This window comes from Cyprinus carpio, chromosome A7 (assembly GCF_018340385.1).
Source record: "Cyprinus carpio isolate SPL01 chromosome A7, ASM1834038v1, whole genome shotgun sequence".
Lineage (NCBI taxonomy): Eukaryota > Metazoa > Chordata > Actinopteri > Cypriniformes > Cyprinidae > Cyprinus > Cyprinus carpio.
Window position 1 is genome coordinate 7,367,017 of NC_056578.1, and position 25,992 is coordinate 7,393,008.

Sequence of the window (25,992 nt, forward strand, 5' to 3'; positions counted from 1 at the left end):
ACTTGTCTCAAAGCAAACGTTTCAGTGATATGATCATTTTATGTGTGATATTACAAAAATTGCATGCTGCACCTTTAACAGTATTGGAGGAGCCTCTGGGTTTCACTTGGTCGAATGCTATATTGCTTCATATTCTTGCAGTATTTCCAAAATGACCCCCCGTCCTTAAATAAACTCTTCCTAACCATGTTTACATCGTGAGAACTTGAGAAATCATCCTGTGGATTGTTTGAACACGTTGTTTAGCTCTTGCTTCCCAAGTTTACCGCACAGTATGGAATGCACTTCTCTCTTAGAGGGCCTGAGGATATCTGGAGGTGGGGTTTGTTCAAATTAACTGCCTATGCTAATAGTACGCTTTGAATTTGGTGTCTCTTAAGTTCACTTATCTCCAAGACTACAAAACTTTGGTTTAAGAGTATTGGTTGCTCAGTCTCCCATCACAGTGACAGATCTCATTTATTTCTTTGTTAAAAGCAAATTTGTCTCTCAAGGTTATTTTAAGTCCACTTTGTCACCTTATGCATGAACCTCAGTTATGCTCGGTGTGTCCTGACAGCAAGGAGAATCAGAACCATGGAGTTCATTTACAGACAACCTTTCTGAAAAATAAACACGTTGTACCAAACCTGTATGACTTTCTCCATAGACAAACAAGTCATCATAACAGTCAACTTGCCTTGATAACCTATCAGATCACATCCTTAACGTCACTGAATTTCTGTCAGAGTTGTGCGATAATCAGTCACTGTTTGTGGATACCATTGAGAAGAATGAGAAGCGCTGTAAATGGAATCCTACCTGTTGCAGATTGTCTGTGACTTATCTTATAAAACTGTTTTTTTTTTCTCAGTGTAAACTCTAAAAATAGATAAATCCAAAATGAATGTTTTATGACAAATGTGTTGAAGATTCATTAAATGATAAGCTGTTTTTCCTCAAAAGCGGTTTATTCAGCATTTTGAAGCCTCTCCTCACATTGACATCCGTAAATAAAAAAAAAAAAAATAAAAAAAACTGTTCTGCTTTCCTGTGTACTGAAGCTTACACTTTTTTTTGCTTACCTTGGAGGCTTGTCTTCAAGCAGCTTTGGCTCTACAATTGCATTTGTTGCTGCTATAAAATAATCTTCTATTTTTGCACCATTTCATTAAACTTATATACTCCCAGATTCAGAACAGTCATTTTGGTGGGAGCGCGGAAAGAAACAGTAGCCATTGCTTTATTAGAATTCAGTGTACCATCAGAACGATGTTGAAATTGAGATTTCAAGGTAAGAAAAAAAATTATACACGGTTGCTTTAAGTAGTACATACAAGTTGCAGCTGTGAGCTATATATTCTGTCTTTATTCATCAAAATGTTCCACCAGAGTTCCAAAATTCTGATTCAAAAATGACATCATTCCAAGTTTGATGTCATGGACACTACAATGCTTTTGGAACACTGCGATCATGATGTGAGAGTTTAAATATGTTGGAAGGAGAATGGTAATTGTAATAATGACTTTAAAGTAATTACTGCACATTTGTGTCTGTTCCTCGTGCAAAGCCATCAAAATGAAATGGCTTTCATTGACAAGCATGCAGGATTGGAGCAACACGAGAGTGAGTAAATACTGAACTATCCCTGTAACTATTTGTCTCAGAAGTAGCGGTGTGTGTGATAGATGTGCTGCGAATCACAGTCAGATCTTGAGGGCAGTAGGCATGTGCCGGCTAGATTTCGCTTTCCATGGCACCACTCACTGTGTGCCATATGTCTGTTCTACTGAGATTCACTTTGGCGTTTAATGAGGTTTGAATAGAAATCCATGTGCATGAAGGTTTTATACTGGAGTCTGTGTTGATATTGGCTCCTTTTGGGAAGGCTAGTCCCTGCCAAGATGCAATTTCTGTCCACCAAAGCTGTCTGATAAAAGTTTATTTCATGCCTTTCTCAAATGTGTGACCGTGATTTCCCTTGCTGTTTTTCATGGTTGTTTGTTCTGTAGATCGGAGGACTGGAGCACCATTACCATTTCCATCACAGCAGGGTGGTCCGCAGATCCACCTTTGTCACCAGAGGCACTCACAGCTTCATTCACATGGACCCGAAGGTAAGCCTTCCCTCCTGTGACCACATGCCAACACTAAACAAACAAGTTAAAGTTATATATAATAATAATAATAAAACTTTATATGTATATAACTTGTTTAGCCCCACCAGAATTTTGCAGTCCCAAAATTATTTAAATTGGCTGCAACTTTTGAAAAAAAATATGATATTTGCTGGAATTTTTTTTTTTATGTGTGTGGATTTGCATAAGGCAATGGTGGCACAAGTATAGAAATATTCATAATTCTGCTTCACTGAAAATACAGAATTGTTTTAGACACAGATGCTTGCATACTGTCACTGATTACATATGTATTTTAAAGGTTTTATATTATTCTTTCATGCTTTGACAATATGCCAGTTATATTATTCTCTATTGTTGTAATATTGTTTAAAAATTTAAAAATAATTATGAATACAGTCTTCAGTTGCATTCATTCAAAATATTAAAAATGTGCAGCTGAACACCTATTAATCAGATTGTTTGTGGATTTTGGATTTTATTTAGCCAATATTGCTCCCCCCGAATAACACAAAAATGCAAGATAATGCTGCAGTCCTAATCTAATTGTCTAATAAACCTGGTATTTTGTTTTATAAATATTACTTTTTGAGTACTTGCTTTATTCCTCTTTTGTAAGTTGTTTTGGATAAAAGCGTTTGTGCTGAATGCATAAATGTAATTGGTTGAACTTGCATTGCATTCACAAGATCGCAAAATCCTGGATGGACTGGATTATGCATCATCAAAATGATCTAAAACTAAACTGAAACTAAAAATGCAAAATTAGAATAAAATTTGTAAAACTTTTTAAAACTATAATAACATTTCCTAGGAGGTTTAGCAACCATTATATGGGAGACAATTTTTAGACTTTACAAAGGGAAAAATTGATGTTAGTCACATATGCAAACTATTTTAATAAATCTAAGCTATTTTACAATCTTACTACATCTAGTGACTATTTAACATTGTACTGTATGCCTTTCAGCAAATCAGGTAGGAGAACCAGGACTGCTGTTGAATATTAATGACGACTACCCAATGAATATTCATTAGCCAAGCTGTTAAATTCTGTAACAATTGTGCCCTCCCTACTTTTCTCATGGCCGTTCATCCTCTCCATCCCGCACGTTAAATCACATTGGTCCTGGACGCATCAATATGACAGGCAGCCGTGTTTGTCCAAGACTTCATTTGACAGAGCAGCCAGGCATTCAAAGTCAAGCTGTTTCCAGGGTTTGGAAAGCGGCCCTCTCCTGCTAAGATTATCTCCTCCCGACAGCCGGCATCTCGGGAGTAATAAAACAGTCCAGGTCTATTGGAGGGCATCTGACAGAGGGCCTCTGATCATATCCTGCCCCGGGCCATGTGTACAAATGGTGCGGCATGGCAAAAGCCCAATAACCCATTTCATCAGTGTCAGGCCACAGGCAGAGGCCATGCGAGGCAGCGCGAAATGTTTTGTAACCGCAAGCAAAGATCTGTCAAGCCTGAAAAGAATGTAAAAAAATGCTCTTCCAATAGATGTGTTAGTGTCCTCACAAACGGATACTGATTTTTTTTTTAATCTTTCATATCTGACATGCAGTGTTCAACCTGCCGTTGTTGCATAGAGATAAAAGAGTTTGGGGTCAGTATGATTTTTTGAAAGAAATGAGTCTTTTCGGTTGATTGATTCAAAAGAACGTGTTCATAGGAGTCATTTGCTCATCATTTGCCCGATTCAACAATGGTCAACTGCAGTTGGTCATGCAGCTTGTTTAGATGTGTTGTCTGTTTATTTTCTCTCATGACATTCAATTTAGCCACCAAACAATTCACTGGAGATTCATTAATGGTTCAGGAGTTTTTCAGTATGATCCAAAGATTCAAGGATCTTTAATGGAATCATTTTTTTATTATTTTGATAAAGAACATGCACTTGATTCCCAACTCAATCCATGCATTTATAGCACTGTAACAGAGAAAAACGTAATTATTGCAGTATGTGATTTTCATCACATTTTCCTCTGGACCTTTTTTAATGAAAGCTAGAAAGCGTAATGCGCTAGTGATTCTAAAGTGAAGCTCTTCTGGGGGGAACCATGAATTCGGGCATTGCTGTTGGACAGATAAATCTACAGGCATGGCTGGGTGACTTTTCTAATTAGAAGACTAGTACACATCCCTTATTTACAACAGATGATGCATTTTAAGGACAAGGATACAGAGATCTAGGTAGGATCTGGACATGAGACTATAGCACACTCACATTCATTGTTGGTTTTATATTAAGCATTCAAGATGAAATATGATTCCACTACCCAAATGTAATGATTATGAATGAAATAGCTCATACTTAGCCAAGCAAACCCCTAAAAGTATTCATCATACACTACTATTAAAAAGTGTGGGGTTTGTAAGATTTGATTGAAGGAAATAAATTAAATAATTCATGCAATGCATTGAAAAATTGATCAAAAATGAGAGTAAAGACTTTAAATTGTTAAAAAAAATCTATTTAAAATAAATGCTGTTCTTTTGAACTTTCTAATAATCAAAGAATCCTGAAAAAAAAAAATCATAGTTTGAGTCAAAATGTTGAGCAGCAAATCAGCATATTAGAATGATTTCTGAAGGATCATGTGACACTGAAGAATGGAGTAATGATGCTGAAAATTCAGTGCTGCGTCACACGAATAAATTACATTTTAAAATATATTCAAATAGAAAGCAGTTATTTCAAATTGTAATAATATTTCATAATTTTACTATTTTTACTGTATTTTTCATAAAATAAATAAGCATAAGAAACTCCTTTCAAAAGACATTACTGATTCCCTGAAGGTGTGCTACTACTTTTCTAAGTCAACAGACTTATATTTTGTCTTGTGTTTCATGAAATGGAATTATTAAGAAAATCTCTCAATATTTTGGATGATGTGACTATATTCTTTCGTCAAGCTGGATTTGGGGAAGCATGCCTCGGAGTACTGTATTCCCATTTGTCTCTCCTCAAAATCCAATGACTTCATAAGCCTCATGTAATGGAAAAGCTAGAGCGTGACTAAATACAGGCCGCGCGTTTCACAGACGTGTTTATGTGTATGAAGGTGAGCCGAAACTGTTTAGTCTTTGATGCGAACCTGGGCTCTTTCTGCAGGTTGACTGGGCGCAGCAGCAGCTGGTGAAGACGCGAGTCAAACGCCACGCCAGGAGCGACCCGAGCTACATCCACCTCAACGATCCCAAATGGTCCAACATGTGGTACATTGTTAGTAGATATTTCACACATTCAGTCCTGTATTTCACATCTGCGCTGCTGTTTCACCCTTTTTTTAATGAAGATATTTAGTGAATCATTGCTGTTTCCAGTGACTATAGAGAAAAGGGCCACTGATTTGCTCTTCATTAAACCAGCTCGTTTGTGTAGCTCCTGTTGTTTTATAGCAGGGCTGTTTCCGCTGCTCTTGCCTCATAAAAACCAAACTGTGTGAAAGTAGTGTATGTGCACCAGTTTGTTTTCCTAACAAGCTTGATGCTGTTGAATCACAAATGAGTTTATTGTAGGTTCAGCGATGTCGGGAGGAAATTAGGAAATTAACATCCATCAGGCCAAACACACTCATAAGCATCATTTTACATAGTTGTTCAAGAATCAAGAATTTCCTTAACAAGCCAATGTTGTTTCAGAAAATAAACTCTGTGACCAACCATAGTTTATGATTCTTGAAAGTTTTGTTCATCAAGAAAATCTTCATAAATGAACAATTTTGAGCCTAAATATAACCGTCAGAAGTAAAAAAATAAAATAAAGTTAGGTTATAAACAAAGTACTCCGTGATTGCATCACTTTTACATCACTAGACAACAGCGTCTGATAACACTTGATATCTTTATTTAAAAAAAAAAAAAAAAACCTTTCCACCATGGGATAAAACTATACTTTTTATCTCTTTTTATTTTATCTTGCAGTTCTGAGTTTATATCTTTGAAAAAAGTCTCAATTGTGAAATTTAAATGCAGATTTGTGAGATATAAACTTGCAATTGTGAAAAAAAAAAAAATTATAATAATAATAGTGAGATAAAGTTTCAACTACCTTTTTAATTTTTTTATTCTGTGATGGAAACAAAAAAGCAGAATTGAAAGATATAAACTCAGAAATCTGAGAAAAATCTCACAATTGTGTGATAAAAATATTTTTTATTGTTTTTTATTGTAACACTTTACAATAAGGTTTCATTAGTTAATGTTAGTTAATGAATTAACAAACATGAATGAACAATGAACAATAAATTTACAGTATTGCAGTTTTTATTAATCTTTGTTCATGTTAATGAAAATACAGTTGTTCATTGTTAATTCACAGTGCATTAACAAATGTTAACAAGTACAACTTTTGATTTTAATAATGCAATAATAAATGCTGTAGAAGTATAGTTCATTCTTAGTTCATGTTAACTAAATGAACCTTATTGTAAAGTTTTTATTTAGAGTTGAAACTTTTTCATAGGATCCACTGTGCTCTTTTTGTGCTATCGCAGATGAATCTGATCACATTATTTTGGAGAAAATTCAGATCGTGTATACAGTACATGCAGCTCTTTTGGATAGGTTTTCTTTGTGGTATAAAGATATTTTATTTGGCTTCTACAGGCTTCATGAAAGTTTAAAGAATAAGTATTTGTTGATAAATGGGCCTCCATGAACTCTAAAGCTCTAAAATCCAACTCAGTGTGTGATATATTAAATATATGTTTTCGCTCTACAGCTTGTTAAACTGATAAAAGTGATACAAGTTGATTTAGAATAGCTTGCAAAAGTGCAAGAATGAACACAACTAGGCTGTAAAAGCGGATGATTGAGTTTACGTGTTCAGTGTGAGGACATTTAATGTCCCCGACAACCTCTGTAGTCCATTTAAACTCTTGTTAGCAACTGACAAGTGTAAGCTTGGAAAAATCACAAGGAAGTATTACTGATGCATTTTACATCCAGGTGTTAGGACTCATTCCTGCACTCTATAGAGCAGGGGTGTCAAACTCAGTTCCTGGAGGGCCTGGAGATTCAACCCTAAATAAACACACCTGATCCAACTAATCAAGTCCTTCTGGCTAATTTGAAAGCTACATGGTATGTGTGTTGGAGCAGGGTTCTGTTGCTTGTCTTCATTCTGTGCGGTATACTCTTTATTAGTCTGGTTTACTCAGAGCAAACAGGTAAAAAAAAAAAAAAAAACGAGAAAATCTGTGATTTAGTTCTGATTCAGTGAATCGACTCAAACCCAGATTCAGTGATTTGTTTATGTCATATTTTAAATTGCATCTGCTGTATGATGATTATGGGACCAAGAAGAGGGTTAAATGATTCATAAAATCAGAAAGCAGAGGCAGAACAGCCTGTTTACTGAATGTAAATCTTTTCTCTTTGAATCTGAGCTTTCCAAGTCAAGCCCACATCTACCAAACTTTGCTGTAAGTTTGATTTCATCACATGATAATTGCTGTTAATAGTGTTCATCGTCTGTTTGATTACGTCTTTAATTGATTTTTCTGTACATTTCTACCATTTGTACATAAACTAAATATTGTAGAAACTTAATTTTCTGTAAAGTTGCTTTGCAACGTTTTGTATCGTAAAAACTGCTATACAAATAAACTTGAATTGAATTGAACAAATAAATACACACACAAAGTAGCTTCATGAATTGTCCTTCTTCACTCTATAATGATTGATTCAACAAGCTTCACATTGATTACTGATCGAAGAGTCGTCTTGAGCCTTGAAAACAGTCGCTCTTTCATCATTTTTTTTCTCTCTAAAGTGTCTTTGAAGAACTGCAGACCTTGTCAATGTTATGCAAATCCTTTTGTTCTCGATATATCAGTATCAAACACTAGACGATTAATGGTTAATCCATTAGAGACGATGTTTTCAGACATTATTAAAGCATATTCTGTGTTTATTTGCACTTGTCTGATTAATATTCTGGCACAAAGGAATCTGAGACTGTTTTCAATCCGTCCTCTGATGTTGCCTTCGCACTGGGACGTCTTTGTTGATCGTGTCCTCAAAGACGACGTTGAAAAGAATCATAAATGAGACCCTCAAGGACACGCAAACCTCTGCTGCTGAATAAACATGAATCTACCCGTTTAATTTACAGGGTCACGTGGCCGCTTGTTATGACATATTTCCTCTCAGACGGATTGAGTCATAAGTTTACTGAAGGCTTGTGTTTCTGGAGAGCCGAGAAACAGCCTAATTGTCTTCCAATGTTTCCTGTTTTCAAAGTCAAATGCATGTGCCTGAAACTGATAGCAAGTGAAGGTGCGTTGATGTTGATGACTTCTTGTTGTTTTGCAGCACTGTAGTGATAAAAACAGCCGCTGCCGTTCAGAAATGAATATCCTTGCAGCCTGGCAGAGAGGCTACACGGGTCGAAATGTGGTCGTCACCATCTTGGACGACGGTATTGAGAGGAACCATCCGGATCTGGTGCAGAATTATGTGAGATTATCTTGATCTCCTGTTGCAGCTCATGCATTTTTGCTGTAAATGCGTTTTATTAAGGCAAGACAGACACTACAGGCAGAAACAGACTAGTAGAAAGAAAACACCCAAAATACACTTTTAAGTGTTTATTTTATTATACTTTGTAAGTCTGTAGATTTCAATTATATAGATATATTTAAAACCCAAGTTATACAATAATTTTAAATCTGGATTTATCCAAAGTTCAGGTTTCTGTTCTGGAGATGTATGCAAATACATGCACATTTAAATAGATAACACCTCATTTGCATATTTAAACATAAGATCTCAGAAAATGTTATGTTTGCTAATCTTAATGAATTCAGTCAGCTGTGGAAATAAGATTGTGATTAACTTCATTCATTTATTATTAAATAATGATTAGTTATAATTATTAGTTATAATAATTGTTTTACCCTATTCACCTGAGGTGTCTTGAGTATTATTTTTGTATCATCAATGTAGTATGATAGTCTTATTTATTATTTCTTAATATTTTAATGCTGTATTTTCCATTTTTTAAATGTCTGTAGTTTTAAATTTTATTTCAGTTTTATATTTGTTATTTTCTGTTTCAGCTTTAACTTAAACTAAGCAAAAATTACAAATATTTCCTTGGCAACTACACTGTAAAAAATATTTTTCGAAGTTGTAAATAAGACAAAAAATGTGTACTATTTCACAATTTTTACTTCAAAATTTCAATTAATTTAATTCAATTATATACTTTTTTGTAATTATTAGTGAAATTTACTAGCAATTTTTACACCAATTATTTACTATTTTTACTTAAGATTTTCGCATTTAATTTAATGTGTTACTTGCCATTTTTGTAATTATTGATGAAATTTACTAGCAATTTTTACACCAATTTTTATTCAGTCTGATATTTACTGACAGTATAACTAAAAGCTTATATTTTTCTCCAACATTTTTTTTCACTTCACGTAAATGTTTTTAATAGTTTCGGTTTCAATTAACAATATTAGCACTGCTCAACACAGTATGATTTATAAAATAACTGTTTGTTACATATTTTAGCACTGTAGATCACTAGAGTGGAAAATAAATTAATTTATTTGTGTGTTTCGTGCGTTATTTAGGACCAGCTGGCGAGCTACGATGTGAACGGAAACGACTACGACCCAACCCCACGATATGACTTCAGCAATGAGAACAAGTGAGTCCTGATGTCCTCTAAACTACACTTGTGTTAAACGCACCTCGTTTGCTGCAAACACGTTTGTGTCTGGCTGTGAGTGATCATGCAGAGGGTAAGTGAAGGCTATCACATTCTGTAAGCAGTGAGATTATCTAATAAACCCAGTGGGATTTCATAATGATCTCGTGTGGAAGGAAGCGAGTTCTGAACATCTCAGCGTTATTTTTGATCTATAAAGGTGAAGATGCGCTTCATTTCCATGCCAGCAGAAGACTGGAAATGTTGACTCCACAGAGTCTCACCTGCAAGCTGAAAAAAATATTACAATGCATTACTTTAAAAAGTAACTTTCCCCAACACTGGTTGCTAGGGTTTATTACGATGCTCTCTATTTTGGAATTTTTTGGGTGTATTGTAATATTACAATGCATTGGCTATTTTGGACCACAATAGATCTATGACAAACAGAGCAATGTTTTGAAACTGACTTGTGTGGTTTTGCATGTCAAAGAATGAAGAGGCTTTCTTTTGTGGTGAAGCACTGAAACCAATCCAATCCTGTGGGATTGAGGCTGGTGTGGATTTAATTGAAAATGTTTCTGTCTTTGATAAGGACTTGATTTAATGCTTGTTCTCTGCATGTTTACCAATGAACTCTGCCAAGAGCTCAGGCAAAACTTCAAAGCGCTGTTTTGTTAATACTCATCAGGACATTTGAAACCGGAAAACAATGCGACGTTCAATTCATTTTTGAAGTGTGGAACGTGCCTCCTGGAGCAGAAACTTAATTGAGTGAGGACAGGAAAAAAATAAATATTGAAAGAGACTTTAGTGAAGAAGTCACTCGAATGAGAGCGATTGAACAATGCACAAGATAAAAATGCAATGAATGCATTCTAATGCAGCTGGCAGCGCTCCTGTGCTCCTGGATCCGCAGTGACGGACGGAGGATTGACTCGCATATCGGTTTTAAAATGTGCCTTCAGAAACAACGTTTTCGCTTTTGGTTATCAAAAAGGAAACAAAGTTCACCTTCTTTATTTTGTTAATACATGATCATGTGACACTGAAGATTGCTGAAAAATCAGCTTCGTATCAAAGGAATAAATAAGTTATTTTAAATTTTTATTATATTTCACATTATTATTCTTTTTACTGTATTTTTAATAAAATGCACAGGGTTTACCATTTTTAAAAAAAAAAAATCAGTCTAAGGAAGTATATATATATATATATATATATATATATATATATATATATATATATATATATATATATATATATATATATAATATATATATATATATATATATATGTATGTGTATATATACCCTGACCCTGGACCACAAAACCAGTCTTAAGTGTAATTTTCTTTTAAATTCAGAATAAATAAGCTTTCCATTAATACATGGTTTATTAGGATAGGACAATATTTGGCCGAGATACAACTATTTAAAAAAATCTGGAATCTGAGGGTGCAAAAAAATCTAAATATTGAGAAAATCGTCTTTAAAGTTGTCCAAATATAGTTATTCGCAATGCATATTACTAATTTAATATATTTACAGAAGGAAATTTACTAAATATCTTCATGGAACATGAGCTTTTCTTAATATCCTAGTGATTTTTGGCATAAAATAAAAATCTATAATTTTGACCCATACGTTGTATTTTTGGCTATTGCTACAAATATACCCCAGCGACTTTTTTCTGCTTTTGTGCTTCAGGGTCACACATAAGGTATGGTGATATAAAATTATTTCACATTATGAGAAATTTTTCCTCAAAATAACATATATATGTGTGTGTGTGTGTATATATATATGTATTGAATATGTATTGAAACTCTGAATATCAGTTAAACCATTGCGTCGCAAAATGATTCACTGTTTCGAAGCCCTCCAATTGGATCGCGTATCTCGAATCATTTGATTCAGATCGGGACGTCAGAGTGGGTTTGCGGGATGTTTGTATCCCCACTGTGGATAAAAGTAATTCAGCAGAGGCAGGGATGCATAGACCAGAGGGGGGGAAATAATTAATAATTTTTTTCTTAAAAATTATTTTAAACATTGTTATTTTAGTATCATTGAGATACTCTGCGTTCCAAATTGTTATGCAAGTGACATATCAATAGGATTTCGGTACAATAAAGAGTCAGATTTTTGTTTGTGTTGTTTTTCACATCTTTTAAGATAACTGGTATCAATCTCAGACAGGTTTGGTCAATAGTTTGCCAGGTCTTCTTAGGTACATGGAAACCCTACTTGTTCCACATTATTAAGCAAATCACAGTTCTCATGAAATATGGTGAGGAAGAAAGATCTTTCTGAAGATGGAAAGTATGAAACAATGCAATGTCTTGCAAAAGGCATCAAATTAAACAATATTTAGCGATAAGCAAATAGAAATTATTGAACTGTCAAAAGATTTGTGAGTGACTTAGAGCACAGAAGATCTTGGTCAGATAAAGATTTATTAAGAAAACTTTCTGTCAAACAAATGAACTGTATTTTAATGGCAGCTGTAAGAAATCCACTGCTGAGCAGCAGACAGGTGTTTGAAGCTACTAGAGTCTCAAGATCCTCTCCATGTAGACTGACAGTTGTGTGTGAAGCTACTGTTTCAGTCAATGCTAACCAAACCTCACAAAGAGAAACCTGCACAGTGGCTTGTAGAAATACATTTTCAAACTGTTTAGCACAATAGTATTTATGCAGCATGGGATAGTGTGTTATCCTGCATGAAAATCCTTTTATTTCCGAGAGCACTGTTCTTCATTTTATACTACAGCAGAAAATGGTCAGTTATGAACTCCACATATCTTGCAAAAATGACCTTACATCTCACTTCCCAATATTCCAACCCAAATCATCACCCACCGCCTCCTTGTTGATCTCTCAGTCTCATTGGAATAGGATGGCCATTCATCAACTATCAGAAATCCATTTATCTGAACCATCCATTGTACTGCAGCATTCGTAAGTGAATAAAACTATGTGTTTCTACAGCCACTGTGCAGGTTTCTCTTTGTGAGGTTTGGTTAGCAGTGACTGAAACGCAGATTTACACACAACTGTCAGTCTGCTTGGAGGGGATCTTGAGACTCCAGTAGCTTGTGTGAAGAGGTCAGAATAAAATAAGGAGATAACAGAAAAGAAAGACTCACAATTCTGATCAAACTCAGGCTCAAACACACTAACATATCACAAATATTAAATCTTTGTGTGATTTGTGACTGCATTTTCCTTTCTTTTCAGGCATGGGACGCGATGCGCAGGTGAAGTCGCTGCTGTAGCCAACAACTCGCACTGCATTGTGGGTATAGCCTACAACGCCCGCATAGGAGGTAGTCTGTTTACTTTCAGAAATGTCAGATGCTATTTCAGTGAATACCCGCCACAGCTGAAACTCAAAACACACATGGATTGGCAAAGCTGACCAATTGCAGCAAGTGTATAAACCCTGATCAAGCAACAGGTTTCAGACGCAGTCGGGGCAGATAAGACAGGATTATTCTGCATGTGTGCACAGGATTAAAGCGGCGAGATGCCCGCGCTCCTGTCCGCCTCTGCTCGGAGAGTTCATTAATTTAGTGGACAGCGAACCGCCCGACATTCATGCACTCATAAGCAATTAATCCTATGAAAAGGCCGATCGGTTTTAATCAAAAATCGGATTTCATGATATGCCATCAGCCATCTGGGGCCGTTTTGTTCAGGCCCACAGCTGCGCTGAAAGACGCGAATATTTCTTTGTTGTACTCGCAGGTGGCAGGACTGACAAATGCGTCCTTTGCTCAGACTTGGCGGGGTTTCTGTCAGTGTTGTTCCAGTCACTCCAAATGCCAAATGCATTAAGTTTAGCGATGTAACTGTGAGTATAGGGCTACATATGCAAGTCTGTTTATTAGGAGCCAAGCGAGAGTTGAATTCATTTGCTTTCATTCATTTTACTCGTTGGCACTGGAGCCTGTGGCAGCAGTTTGAAGGAAAGCTGTGAAATGTGACTTTTAGAGTTTCTCAGACTTGAGTGATTTCATAACCCACACCGTTTGTGGACTCACTTCAACAATATTTAAATCCACAACAGTCCCACATCCATAACCATCCCAGTTTTGCGAAGTGCATCAAACCCCTTCTGTATCTTGCCTCTTAATGCTGCTTGCATCAATATGTATTGGATTCGTTTTAATTTTTAAAGCTTTTCCCAAGGTACAAACTGCCCTATTGTTTCTCATAAAATATAACAGGACAGAGGTGTTTATTTACTACACAGAAAACAGTACAACAACAGAAACACTTTTCACTCAGGAATTGCTAGAAATTTCAGAATTACAAAAGAAACGTCAAGTAACACATAGAAGTAGATAGTCTGAAATAGTATATTCTTGTAAAATGTAAAACATACTCTGTTAATCTGATAACACAATGAATTTGCTTAGCAATTAATAAGGTCTGCGTGCTCTGTGATAAAAAACATCTGCCAGTTGCTTTACAGAATAACACATTTTTATGGACAAAGACAATCTAAAAAAAATATATATATCAGAGGACAAAATGAGCTGCTGCTTGAAAGGTGCATGAACCAAGTTGTCCTGAACAAGAGACATGCTTTATATTTATAGCTAAAAACAAACCTATAAGCTTACAGTTGACAGATGCATGTGTTTTTTTATAGTACTTAAGACATGTTTTCCTCAGTGCAAAATTTACATTATAGGCTTATATTATAATTATAATTTTTAATAGTCATTTAAACTGCCTTCTACTTTAAAACTGCGGACCAGATGTAGTTTTTGATATTGTAAGGCTTAATTTTATACAGTTTTTGCACATAATGTAAAGTATAGTCTACATGGATATAATCACTTTTTTTGTCATAACCTTCAATTTACACATTGTTTGAAGGACAACACTGGAGTAGCAGGTTTTTGTCAATAAAATACAGAAACCAAATTTTTTATTTGATGAATCAAAATATATTCGATACATTAATCGATGACCAAAAATAATCATTAGTTGTGTTTATTGTATACAAGGATACTGTTTGTTTTCTGGATTAGCAACTTTTTTGCATAATTTATCATCTGCCAAGTAAACATTTTGAAGTTCTCCGCTGCATGACCTGAGGATTATAGGGTTAAACGCCAATAATAACCACATTTTGAAGAGGACAGATGATTGACTTGTTCCTCATCGAAACGTTGGCTGCACATCTCGTAATATATCTCAACTGTTAAGTCCTGTCAGTAAAATATTCCTTTTAAGATTTGCGGTGTGATGTTTGAAAGAGAGTTTGTCATTTTTCCAAGCCAGATACAGACAGATTAGCTCAATGAAAGACGTGCTTTAGGTCTTTTGGATCAACAGTTGATGTTTTTTCCCCTGCTTAATCACTGAAACGCCGCCAAAGCTAATACGTGTCAGATTCAAGCCAATGACTTCATCGCCTTCTAATGATATTTCTAATCTGAGCGGCCCGGCTTTGGCTGCTATGTAGAACTTCACGTCCCTTAACCGTAATTAGAAATGTAGAAATGATTAGTTCTTCTGCTCTGCGGTTCAGAAAAGTGTTTACTCGGTGCTGTTTGAGAAGTCGAGAAATCAATTTGAGGTGTAATGCAGCTTGTTAGAAGTGAGAGGAATGATAGAGAAGTGTTGAACCTCCTGCGTTTCCTCAGAGGTGTTTCAAGGAAGGGAAACTCTGTCACATACTGAGTGTTGAGCATATGGCGTTAGAAATAATAACACATGCACACACCGTCTCACACTATACAGTCAGGCTCTTTCTAGTCTTATGAGCACACAGGAAAACAAACACACACATGTTTGTTATTATATTATGGCAGGAACCTCTTATGGACTGTCTGAATTAAGCTGATTCATTTTGCCTGCTCATTTCAGAAGGCCATCAAAGATCTTGGCTGGGAGCTGAAAGGTCATAGGTTTGAACCCTAACTTTCATCATTGTGCACTTGATAGGGTTTCCGTGGGTCCTTAGAAAGTCTTAAAAAGTCGTAAAGGTGCCATATGTAATTTTTTTTTATTGTTATAAAGCATAAAGATATCATAATATGCTTGCAGATATTTAGGAAACTTGCTAAGTTCACATACTTGTTTCAACGAAAAACAATGTTTTACTTTGAAATGTGTATTCTGTGTCTGAATGCCTGTGTTTGTTTTGGTTTGTGTGACTCCGCCCAGTGCTGGTTTACCCATAGGATTTTTCTTCACATTTAATTCAATGTGTTACTTATGGAAGCCAGTTTCTGCCATGAAATAAAAAATAAAAATAAAAAGGTAATTGTGATTTTTATTTTTTTTATCTCACAATTCAGACTTTTCCCTTGCAGTTTTGTTTATATTTCACAATTCTGACTTTTTCCTCACAATTCCCGAGAAAAAAGACAGAATTCTGAGTATTTATTTTATTGTTTTTATTTACACCACAAAATAATAAATATAAAAAGGTCATTTTGACTTTCTTCTTAGAATTGTGAGTTTATTTCTCAAAATTATTAGTTATAACCTCACAGTTACAAGTTAATGTTTCCTTATTCTTCATTTACATCTCACAGTTGTTGTTTCTTCTTAGAATTGCAAGAAAGGAAGTCTGAATTGTGAGATAAAAACTCAGATTAGAATTGCAATTAAAAAAAAAACAGAATTGTGAGATAAAAACTCAAAAAGTTAAAATTAACCTTTTTATTTTTATTTTTTATCCCGTGGCAGAAACAAGCTTCGATAGTTACTTTCCATTCTTTGTAGTTATTTGAGAAATTTACTAGCAATTTCTGAATGAAAATGGTTTCAAAATAAATCCTACAAATATAATAAGTAGAAAGTTTACTGTTACAGGCTTTGGATTACATTGTCAGTTTAATGACTTGCATAGATATTACAGGATTTGTACCACCTATTCTCTGAAGTTATGAAAAAAAAACAAAGCTTACTTCTTTGAAAATGAAGAGCAAGAAGAGGGAATGAAGCTGTAGTAGCAATGTGGAGAAAGACAGAAGATTGTCATTTGGAAACATCTCATTGCAGCAGAGTACAATAGATTTTAATTGCAATTGTATGTTAACGAGCATATGGCATATGATTCTGTGTGGCTTTCTGTGTCAGTCTCCATTTGCTCTTTTGCATACATAAAAAACGTCACTTTTAGACGAGTTACACTGGGTTTAGAGTCACTGATCCCAAACACCGATGGTTCTTGCATTTTGACCACAGAATGGCATGTTTTGAAAACCTGAATAGTATTTATCTTTGTAGGAAGTCAGTCCGGGAATTCTGCTCATACAAAACTTTCATATGGCTCAATGACACTTGAAATATAGTCCAAGAGCCCACTTTTATGACACTTTCCTGGTGCATTTTGTGTCTTGGCAGTGTAATTCACCATCTGTTTACGCTGCGTGCAAGCTTGGACATTATTCCTAGCATCTCAATTTGAGTTTGACAGAGAAAAGAAAATAATACAGGTTTGGAACGACATTGGGTTGATTATACAAAGACTGTGTTTGTGCGTTTTGTTGGATGAACTTTTTCTCGAGGTGTCCGAATGCTTGATGGAGACGTGACTGATGTGGTGGAGGCCAAGTCTCTGGGAATAAGGCCAGACTACATCGACATTTACAGTGCCAGCTGGGGCCCCGACGATGACGGGAAGACCGTGGACGGGCCGGGGCCTCTGGCCAAACAAGCCTTTGAACTGGGAATTAAAAAGGTTGCTGTCTCAAACTCGCACACAAACGGGAATTTCTCAATGAGTAACTGTCATTGTCAGGGTTGTTAAATTTAAGACTAAACCGAAACCATAATAACATTTGAAGGGAAGTTCAAAGATGCTGCCTAAAGCTGATCTGGACTAGTATGTTATGATGGTTTTGTTTAGGTCTGGGCTGTATGATAAGTATGATAGGAGTAATTTTTTTTTTATCACTGTAACAGTGAAAATATCATCATATTGTTGTTTTTGTAGGAAATTCAACATAAAATGCTTCAAAATGTAATCTAACCATGTTTTAATGTCTATTTTTCCAAACTCTAGTGGCTTAAATATTTAGAAAATTAATTTTGTCAGAATATTTAGTAGTTATTTGTCTTCTTCTTTTTTTTATTTTGCAAAAGTGATCTGTCAGCTAGAAGCAGTGTTGTTATTGTCTTGTTATTTTCAGTAATTGGGGGAAAAAAATTGTAATATTTAATTAATTAATATTTCTATTAAGATTTTTTTATTTTAGTTTTTAGTAATTTTATCACTTCCATTTTATCAAAATTTATTAAATTTTTTTCATTTAATTTTTGAAAAATAATATTAAAAATGTTAAAATGTTTTTAAAAATTCAACGAAAAATAATAGTGATAAAAGTGATAAAATTACTAAAAACTAAAATAAAAAAAATCTAAATAGAAATATTAGAAACTAAATAAATAAAATTTAAAAAATTAATAATAATAATAAAATTACAAAAACATAAAAATTGTATTTTAAATTAAAATGAAAACTGGAAATAGAAAAAAACAAGCTGATGCAAAATATTAATAGATAATAAAAAATACTAAATTAGCACTGTATAGAAAATTGCATGTTTTCATTCATATTTGTATAACTTAATATTTCCTTCATGTGTGTCTGCAGGGCCGTAAGGGTCTGGGCTCCATCTTTGTTTGGGCGTCTGGTAACGGGGGCCGGCAGGGCGATCACTGCTCCTGCGACGGCTACACCAACAGCATCTACACCATCTCCGTCAGCAGCACCACTGAAAACGGCAACAAGCCCTGGTACCTGGAGGTCTGTTCCTCCACCCTGGCCACCACATACAGCAGCGGAGAGTTCTACGACCGCAAAATAGTTAAGTAACACGTCAATGTTCCTACAAGTCACATAGACATCTGTTAGACCACCACAAGAAATTGTTTGTTCCTGAAGTCCTCTTATAATGTCACTAAAGTTTTCTATTTGAATATATGTGAAAATGTAATTTATTAATGTGATTTATTCTTGTTTTTAAGGATGATTTCTCCAGTCTTCAGTGTCACGTGATCCTTCAGAGGTCATTCTGATATACTGATTTGATGCTCAAGAAACATTTCTGAGTATTATCAGTGTTGAAAACAGTTGTGCTGCTTCATATTTTTGTGGAAACCGTGATAAATTTTTTTAATGAATAGAAAGTTCAAAAACAGCATTCATTCATCAATTTAATGCATCCTTGCTGAATAAAATTATGTATTTCTTTACTTAATTATTCTTAATTATTGACAGTATTGAGCAAAAACCATCAAAATGAGTATAAGCTTAAAGGGATATTCCACCCCAAAATGTAAATTTTGTCATTAATCACTTACCCCCATGTCATTCCAAACCCATAAAAGCTTTGTTCGTCTTCGGAACACAATTTAAGATATTCTGGATGAAAACGGGGAGGCTTGAGATTGTCTTATAGACTGCCAAATAAATAACAGTGTCAAGGTCCAGAAAAGTATGAAAAGCATCGTCAGAATACTTCATCTGTCATCAGTGATTCAACCGTAACGTTATGAAGCTACAAGAATACTTTTTGTAAGCGAAGAAAACAAAAATAACGACTTTATTCAGCCGCGCCTCAAGGATGTGCTGTTTCTACGTGTATTTAGCTTTGATTTGAAAGAAAACAGCGCATCCTTGTGGCGCGGATGACACAGAAGAGCATACACAGCATACGGTGATTTGGAGAGACACAGAGGAGACCGTAGACAAGGGAATTGTTGAATAAGGTCATTATTTTTGTTTTCTTTGCTTACAAAAAGTATTCTCGTCGCTTCATAACATTACGGTTGAATCACTGATGGCAGATGGAGTATTCTGACGATGCTTTTCATCCTTTCCTGGAACTTGACACTGTTATTTATTTGGCAGTCTATGGGACAGTTTCACAAGGCCTCCCGGTTTTCATCCAAAATATCTTAAATTGTGTTCCGAAGATGAACAAAGCTTTTACAGGTTTGGAACGACATGGGGGTAAGTGATTAATGACAAAATTTTCATTTTGGGATGGAGTATCCCTTTAATTATTACTCCGTTTCCTATTTAGCCTCTTTCATGTTAGTATTTCACATATTGTTGGGCTTGTGCATCTCATGGTTATCAGTAAAACATTGCAACTCAATTATATTTAGGACATTTTGTTTACTTTTATACAATAATCCGTTTTGCTGCTCTATTGTGATGCTTCCTGTGCCCTGAAGCAAAACCGGTTGAGATGCATCAGAACAGATTGAGCTTTTTCATTTCGAAAGAGCAAAAGAAAATCTTGTTTTCCAAGATATGACCCCTTTAAGCGTGTATCTCTGTGTACTACATTTGTCTTCTCCATCTGTCATCTACTCAACCTTTTGTCCTCGTCTTACTTTCGGCCTCGTAAGTATGTTCTCTGCTTTTTTGGGTCATTTGCTCTCTTGATGCTACATATTGTGTCCTACAATTCATCTCAGTTATTTCTGTGACACATTGTCCTTTATTTCTTCCCTCATCCCTTTTTAACACTAAGTATTTGTCCAATAGATGTGCTGTTAGATTACATTCAAATGTTGTTTTGTTTTTTTGCCTTCTGGGTGTAAAAAGGGTTGAGAAATCCCAAAACTGAAGCATACTGTAGATCTATCATCTTTAAAAGCCATCTGCCATAACTCAGTCGTCTTCTGTGTATCAGCTGCCCCAGATCCTGTTGCTCATCAAATACATGCAAATACAGTTGAGCTCTTGTTGTTTAGCTCTTTCCACAAATATCTATTGATGAAATGAGATAGTTGGAAAAAAGACTGGGGCTAAATGTTTGGTCTGGCACCCAGACGCAGAGAAAACCGCAGGGTGCTATCAACAGGATGAAGAGAATCTGCGTTTTTTGTGTGAATTCGCTTTCTCTTCAAGCAGCGCAGATTATGACATTATCCTTAAGAATGACTACTGTGGGTTTCGCTTTTATTTTCAGTGTTTGGATAATAGTTGAGGGCTTAAGAGCTCATTTACACATGCATGACAGAAATCTTTTTGTTTTCTCACACATACAATTAGTTTAGTGTTAGAAATTATTTAGTAATAATAAATGTTTTTATGCAAGGTTTAAAGCATGAGTGCTTTAGTTTTATTTGTTGCTAATACAAGCATCAGTGTTGCTATTGCACATACTAAAAATTTACTTACTGTAAGTAAAACTTCAGTGTGGAAATCACCTCACACCACCTTGTTTGATATTTTAAATCCTGTTTCAGGGTGTATGTTATGTATTTCTTACGTTCACTTTTAAAAATGATAAGAATGTAATTTTGCCATGACTTATTTAGTTTGTGCATGAATCATATTTAACATACTATAAAACAATTGCTATTTGATCCAAATGATGGTTCATCTGGAAAAATAAAAACCTTTTATGTTGGCTTAAAATCAGAGTTGACCCTATTTATTTTCTTAATGCATGTTACTGGCCTTATTTTCATGATGCGTCCATGCATTCATTTTTTATACATAAAAAAAAAAAAATCAAGTTTACATTTAATTTTATATAAGTGATTAAGAAATAAAAAAATAAGAATAAAATAAGAAATAAATTTAAAATATATATATTTATTTTAAAAAGCCATTAAAAATCATTAATATGTCTAGATCTTACAACCCTGAAATGATTTAATCACAATGTAGTTTTTCCCTGTTAAAAACTTACTATTCAATGATTTTAATGACTTTTGAATGATTTATATTAACTTTTGAGTGATAATAAAGTATTTTTATTCATCTTTGATTTTAAAAGTTTAAATTCCTTTTTTTTCTGCAATTTGCTGTCTTAAAAACCTCTTAAACTCCCATAAACATGCAGATGAAGTGGTTAACGAGAAGTCTGTTAATACTTTTCTCACATGTCTTCAGAACATGTAAAGGTCTAGTATTGTCTTGTTTATTCCCTAACCGCTGTTTTTAAACACGGACATAAACCCCCAACACACGCACACATATTGGACGAGAGCATGTGTCTCCTATCCCAGCATCTTCTTCGGGACCCCGTCGATGGCACGGACCCCATTCATGTTTGTCCTTTTGAGAAACGCCAGTGTAATCAAGCTCAAGTTTGATTGAAGAAACACTCGAGCGCAAGCTCTCTTTGCCTGCGGCTACCAGAGCAGCTCTGTGGGTGACCCACTGTTTCCCAGAAAACCAGAACAATGAAATATTTACAGAGCACTTTGCAAAAAACCACTTGTCCCATCACAGTCACGGAAGCACATTCTTTCAGAGGATAGCTGAATGTTTTAAAGGAATAGTTCTCCCAAAAATTTACATTTGCTGAAGTTTACTTGTCCTCAGTCCATCTAAAATGTAGATGAGTTTGTTTCTTCTTCAGAACAGATTTGGAGAAATGTAGCATTGCATCACTTGCTCAGCAGTGGATCCTCTGCAGTGAATGGGGGCTGTCAAAATGAGAGTCCAAACAGCTGATAAAAACATCACAATAATCCACAAGTAATCCACACCACTCCAGTCCATCAGTTAATGTCTTGAGAAGCGAAAATCTGCATGTTTGTAAGAAACAAATCCATCATTATGGCACTTAAACTGTTGCTTCTGGATAAAATATGAGTTCTTTATCAATACATTTGCTTTTTCCCAGTGAAAAATCATCTTATCTGAATCGGGAGAAAAATATGCACAGATCAAGCACCTTTTATAAGCCAAAACAGTTCAAAAGCAAATATGTGAGTGGGTTTTGATGTGAGAGGACAATAGGGGATGGACTTTTTCACTGGAGAAAGCATTATTATGGATTATGGACATTTAAAATGTCTTTATGATGGATTTTGTTGCTTACAATGTCTTCCTTTTGCTTCTCAAGACATTAATTGATGGACTGGAGTGGTGTGGATTACTTGTGGATTATTGTGATGATTTTCTCAGCTGTTTGGACTCTCATTCTGACGGCACCCATTCACTGCAGAGGATCCACTGCTGAGCAAGTGATGTAATGCTATGTTTCTCCAAATCTGTTCCCATGAAGAAACAAACTCATTAACATCTTTGATGGGCTATGGATGAGGAAATTTTCATTTTATTGAGGAGGACTTTGCCTAAACCGAAGACATGCAAATCTAGAAGACCTGCTGTACCTGTTAATAAGATTTAAAGGATACCATTTGTCCACTTTGCAGCATGTATACAGTAAATTGAAGTTGTTAACTCTCTAGCACTTTGTATTTGTGTGTTTCTGGTACCAGGTGACCACAGACCTGCGTCAGAGATGTACTGAAGGACACACAGGCACCTCCGTGTCTGCACCGATGGTGGCCGGTGTCATCGCTCTCGCTCTGGAGGCAAAGTCAGTTTTCCGCTCTTCTGCACCACTTTCCACAATTTTGACATTTTTTCCAAAATGGATGCAGAAAGCTGCACTGCTTCTTTATGTTCATTATTGCATTCAATATTTATTTTTTATTGGCTTAAAGAGACAATTCTGTCATCATTTACTCACCCTTATATTGTTCCAAACCTGTTTAAGAAGATATGTTTTTTTGCCCATGCAGTGGGGTCCAGTTTTGTTACCTTTATGACTGTAGTGCTTTATACAATACAGATTGTTTCAAAGCAGCTTCAAAGTAATAAACAGAGAAATAACAGAATCATTGATGCAAACTTCTTCAGATACGAGACAAATTGATATTCTGCTGTAAAGTAGCTCTAAAAAGACAGTAGTGTCATTATTCAGCTCCAGTCAGTTCAATTCAGTTCTGTAACAGTGACGATGTTGCAAAATCCTTTTAATATGAAATGCATTCGATTCAGCAGTGAAACAACTCTACAGAAGACAATAGGATCATCATCATCCAGCTCAATTCAGTTCAAGTCTTGTTCTCATCCAGTGTAGTCTTTTAAAATTTGTGTTTTGACATTTTGAATAAATGATGACAGGACTTTCCTTTTTAAGTCAACTATCTCTTTAAATTTACTTACTATTAAACACTTGCACTTTATAATCACTCATCAGTTCTTCTGCAATGTGACACATCAGCCTGACTGAATTTATTGTATGCATCTTTGATCATGACATTTAAAAACAAAATGCTTTTGCTTAAATACTTCAAATTAAGTTTGTAGACAAATATATTATTATTTTGACAGCCTAGCAACTGCCTTGCAACATTTACATTGATGCATTTGCAATCCCCTTGGAAGGAAGGATGAACTTTTGCATGCATATTTAAAAAAAATAATAATTCATCAGTAAAACAAAGGAAATAAAAATTGAATGCAGAATCCTCTGTTTTGCTTTCTGTCTGAGATTCTCTGCTTGTAAAGGCTTTTAGGACTGTAATTCAATTTGGTGTAATCATGTATGTGTATATTGTGGTTTCAGCTCTTGAAACTAAATTATATTTACATTTGAGGCATGATGTGTGTATTTTATATTGTTGGAACAAAACTTCATGTAACGTTAGCCACAGGCTTTGAAAACCACTCATCTATTTAGCGGTATCACACAAGCAGGAGTGCTTCTGTTGAACTTCCTGACGTGATCTTTCCACACATTTGTCTGTGCATGAGACGGATAGCAGCAGAAGTGGAATAAAGCAACGTGTAGCATAGAGAGCTGCTTGGATAAAGTTACCTGGCAAGATGCAGTTGTTGCACTAAATTGAATTAGTGTCCCAAAAGCCCCAACAAACAGAGCCTCTCAGATGGGAAGCAAACCAGAATTGTTATTCAATTCCCAAAACCAAATAAAAAAGCTGTTGTTCTACAGAGAACAGTTCTCTCTTTTCTTCCTCTTCTTATCTTTCAGTCCTCTGATAAGCTGGAGAGATGTCCAGCATCTCCTCGTGAAGACGTCGAGACAAGCTCATCTGAAAGCCAATGACTGGAAAACCAATGCAGCCGGACACAAAGGTGAACAGAACAGAAATGACTTTTCTGCATGATATTTACATGGTTTAAAATGTAGATGTGTGGTGTATTATAATTTCTTCTTATTATTATTTGTCACTCATAATGTGATAAAGTGGACTCATATGATCCGCTTGATTTTATATGGCACATTTCTGACACGTATGTCAAAACGCATAGAAATATCTTGGTACTCTTTAGTATTTTTTTCTTTTTAGTGGAATAGAACATCAAGTCATGTTTTTTGGAAAACATGAGAGTGATTCACTAATTTACTTGGCAAAAAAAAAAAAACAGAATTTTTGTCTTGTTTTCCAATAGAATATAACATTTTCCATAAACCAACATCAATTTACTTTATAGATATTTATTTATTTTGTTAGATATTGTGTAAGATAATAAGACTTAAAGAGATAGTTCACCCAAAAAAGAAAATTCGGTCATCATTTACACACCCTCAAGTTGTCCCAAACCTGTATAAATTTCTTTCTTGTATTGAACACACAAATATTGAGCAAAAAAAAAAAAAAAAAACTTGACTTCCATAGTGTGGAAAAAATAAACTATGGAAGTCAATGGCTCAGCAAAAGAAGGAAACTCATAGTTCTGGAATAGAACTTGAGGTTCAGTAGATGATGACAGGATTGCCATTTTTGGGTGAGGTCCCTTTAATTTCATAGAATGTATCTTTAATATTTATTTTTATAGAAAATTGTGCAAGGATAAATTGTGTTAAAAATGTTGAAAAAACTGTGCCAGTAGCTAAGAAAAGTAAACTTAATTTAAGATATATTCTCAAAAAAAAAAAAAAACCTGCATTTTCAGAAATAATTGTTCTTTTCTTATTTGCTGTCCTTAAAATGAGTTCTTCATAACATATCAGCAATATCTGCCCTGGATTCTAGATATCAACAACAGCATTAAAACCCCATGGTTACACTATTAATAAATACAATTTCAGCATGAATGTCATCTAAATAAGTTCAGATAGTCTGGGCATTCTGCTGTCTGTGACATCCTTACCTGGTTAACTTTTGGTGTGTGTGTGTGTGTGTGGTTGTAGTCAGTCATCTGTATGGCTTTGGTTTGGTGGATGCTGAGGCCATGGTGGTGGAAGCCAAGAAGTGGAGAACCGTTCCTCCTCAGCACACCTGCAGCAAAACCTCTGACCGCAGAACCCGGTGAGGAGACTGCAGCTTTCACACGGACCAATATAACTCACTTCTACTCAGTGTTGTACTCAAATACTTTGAAACAAATTAATACTTATATTCTTCAAGGATGCATTAAATTAATCAAAA

General features: G+C 35.1%; 1 protein-coding gene across 3 annotated transcripts in view; it reads left to right on the forward strand.

Annotated features, from left to right (window-relative positions):
* The window catches only part of LOC109084261 (proprotein convertase subtilisin/kexin type 6-like), a 65,493-nt gene that overhangs the window by 1,639 nt on the left and 37,862 nt on the right, over positions 1-25,992 (forward strand). Inside the window, exons 1-11 of one of the 3 annotated variants that reach the window (XM_042759453.1) lie at positions 1,503-1,606; positions 1,993-2,097; positions 5,243-5,353; positions 8,449-8,592; positions 9,720-9,796; positions 13,039-13,127; positions 17,337-17,509; positions 18,425-18,637; positions 23,029-23,129; positions 24,591-24,694; positions 25,755-25,872. In XM_042759453.1, the coding sequence (XP_042615387.1) occupies positions 1,559-1,606; positions 1,993-2,097; positions 5,243-5,353; positions 8,449-8,592; positions 9,720-9,796; positions 13,039-13,127; positions 17,337-17,509; positions 18,425-18,637; positions 23,029-23,129; positions 24,591-24,694; positions 25,755-25,872 (1,283 nt within the window). In that variant the 5' untranslated portion in view covers positions 1,503-1,558. Of the gene's footprint in view, positions 1-1,502; positions 1,607-1,992; positions 2,098-5,242; positions 5,354-8,448; positions 8,593-9,719; positions 9,797-13,038; positions 13,128-17,336; positions 17,510-18,424; positions 18,638-23,028; positions 23,130-24,590; positions 24,695-25,754; positions 25,873-25,992 lie in introns of those variants that run through there. The other 2 variants (XM_042759454.1, XM_042759452.1) reach the window with 2 other exon arrangements.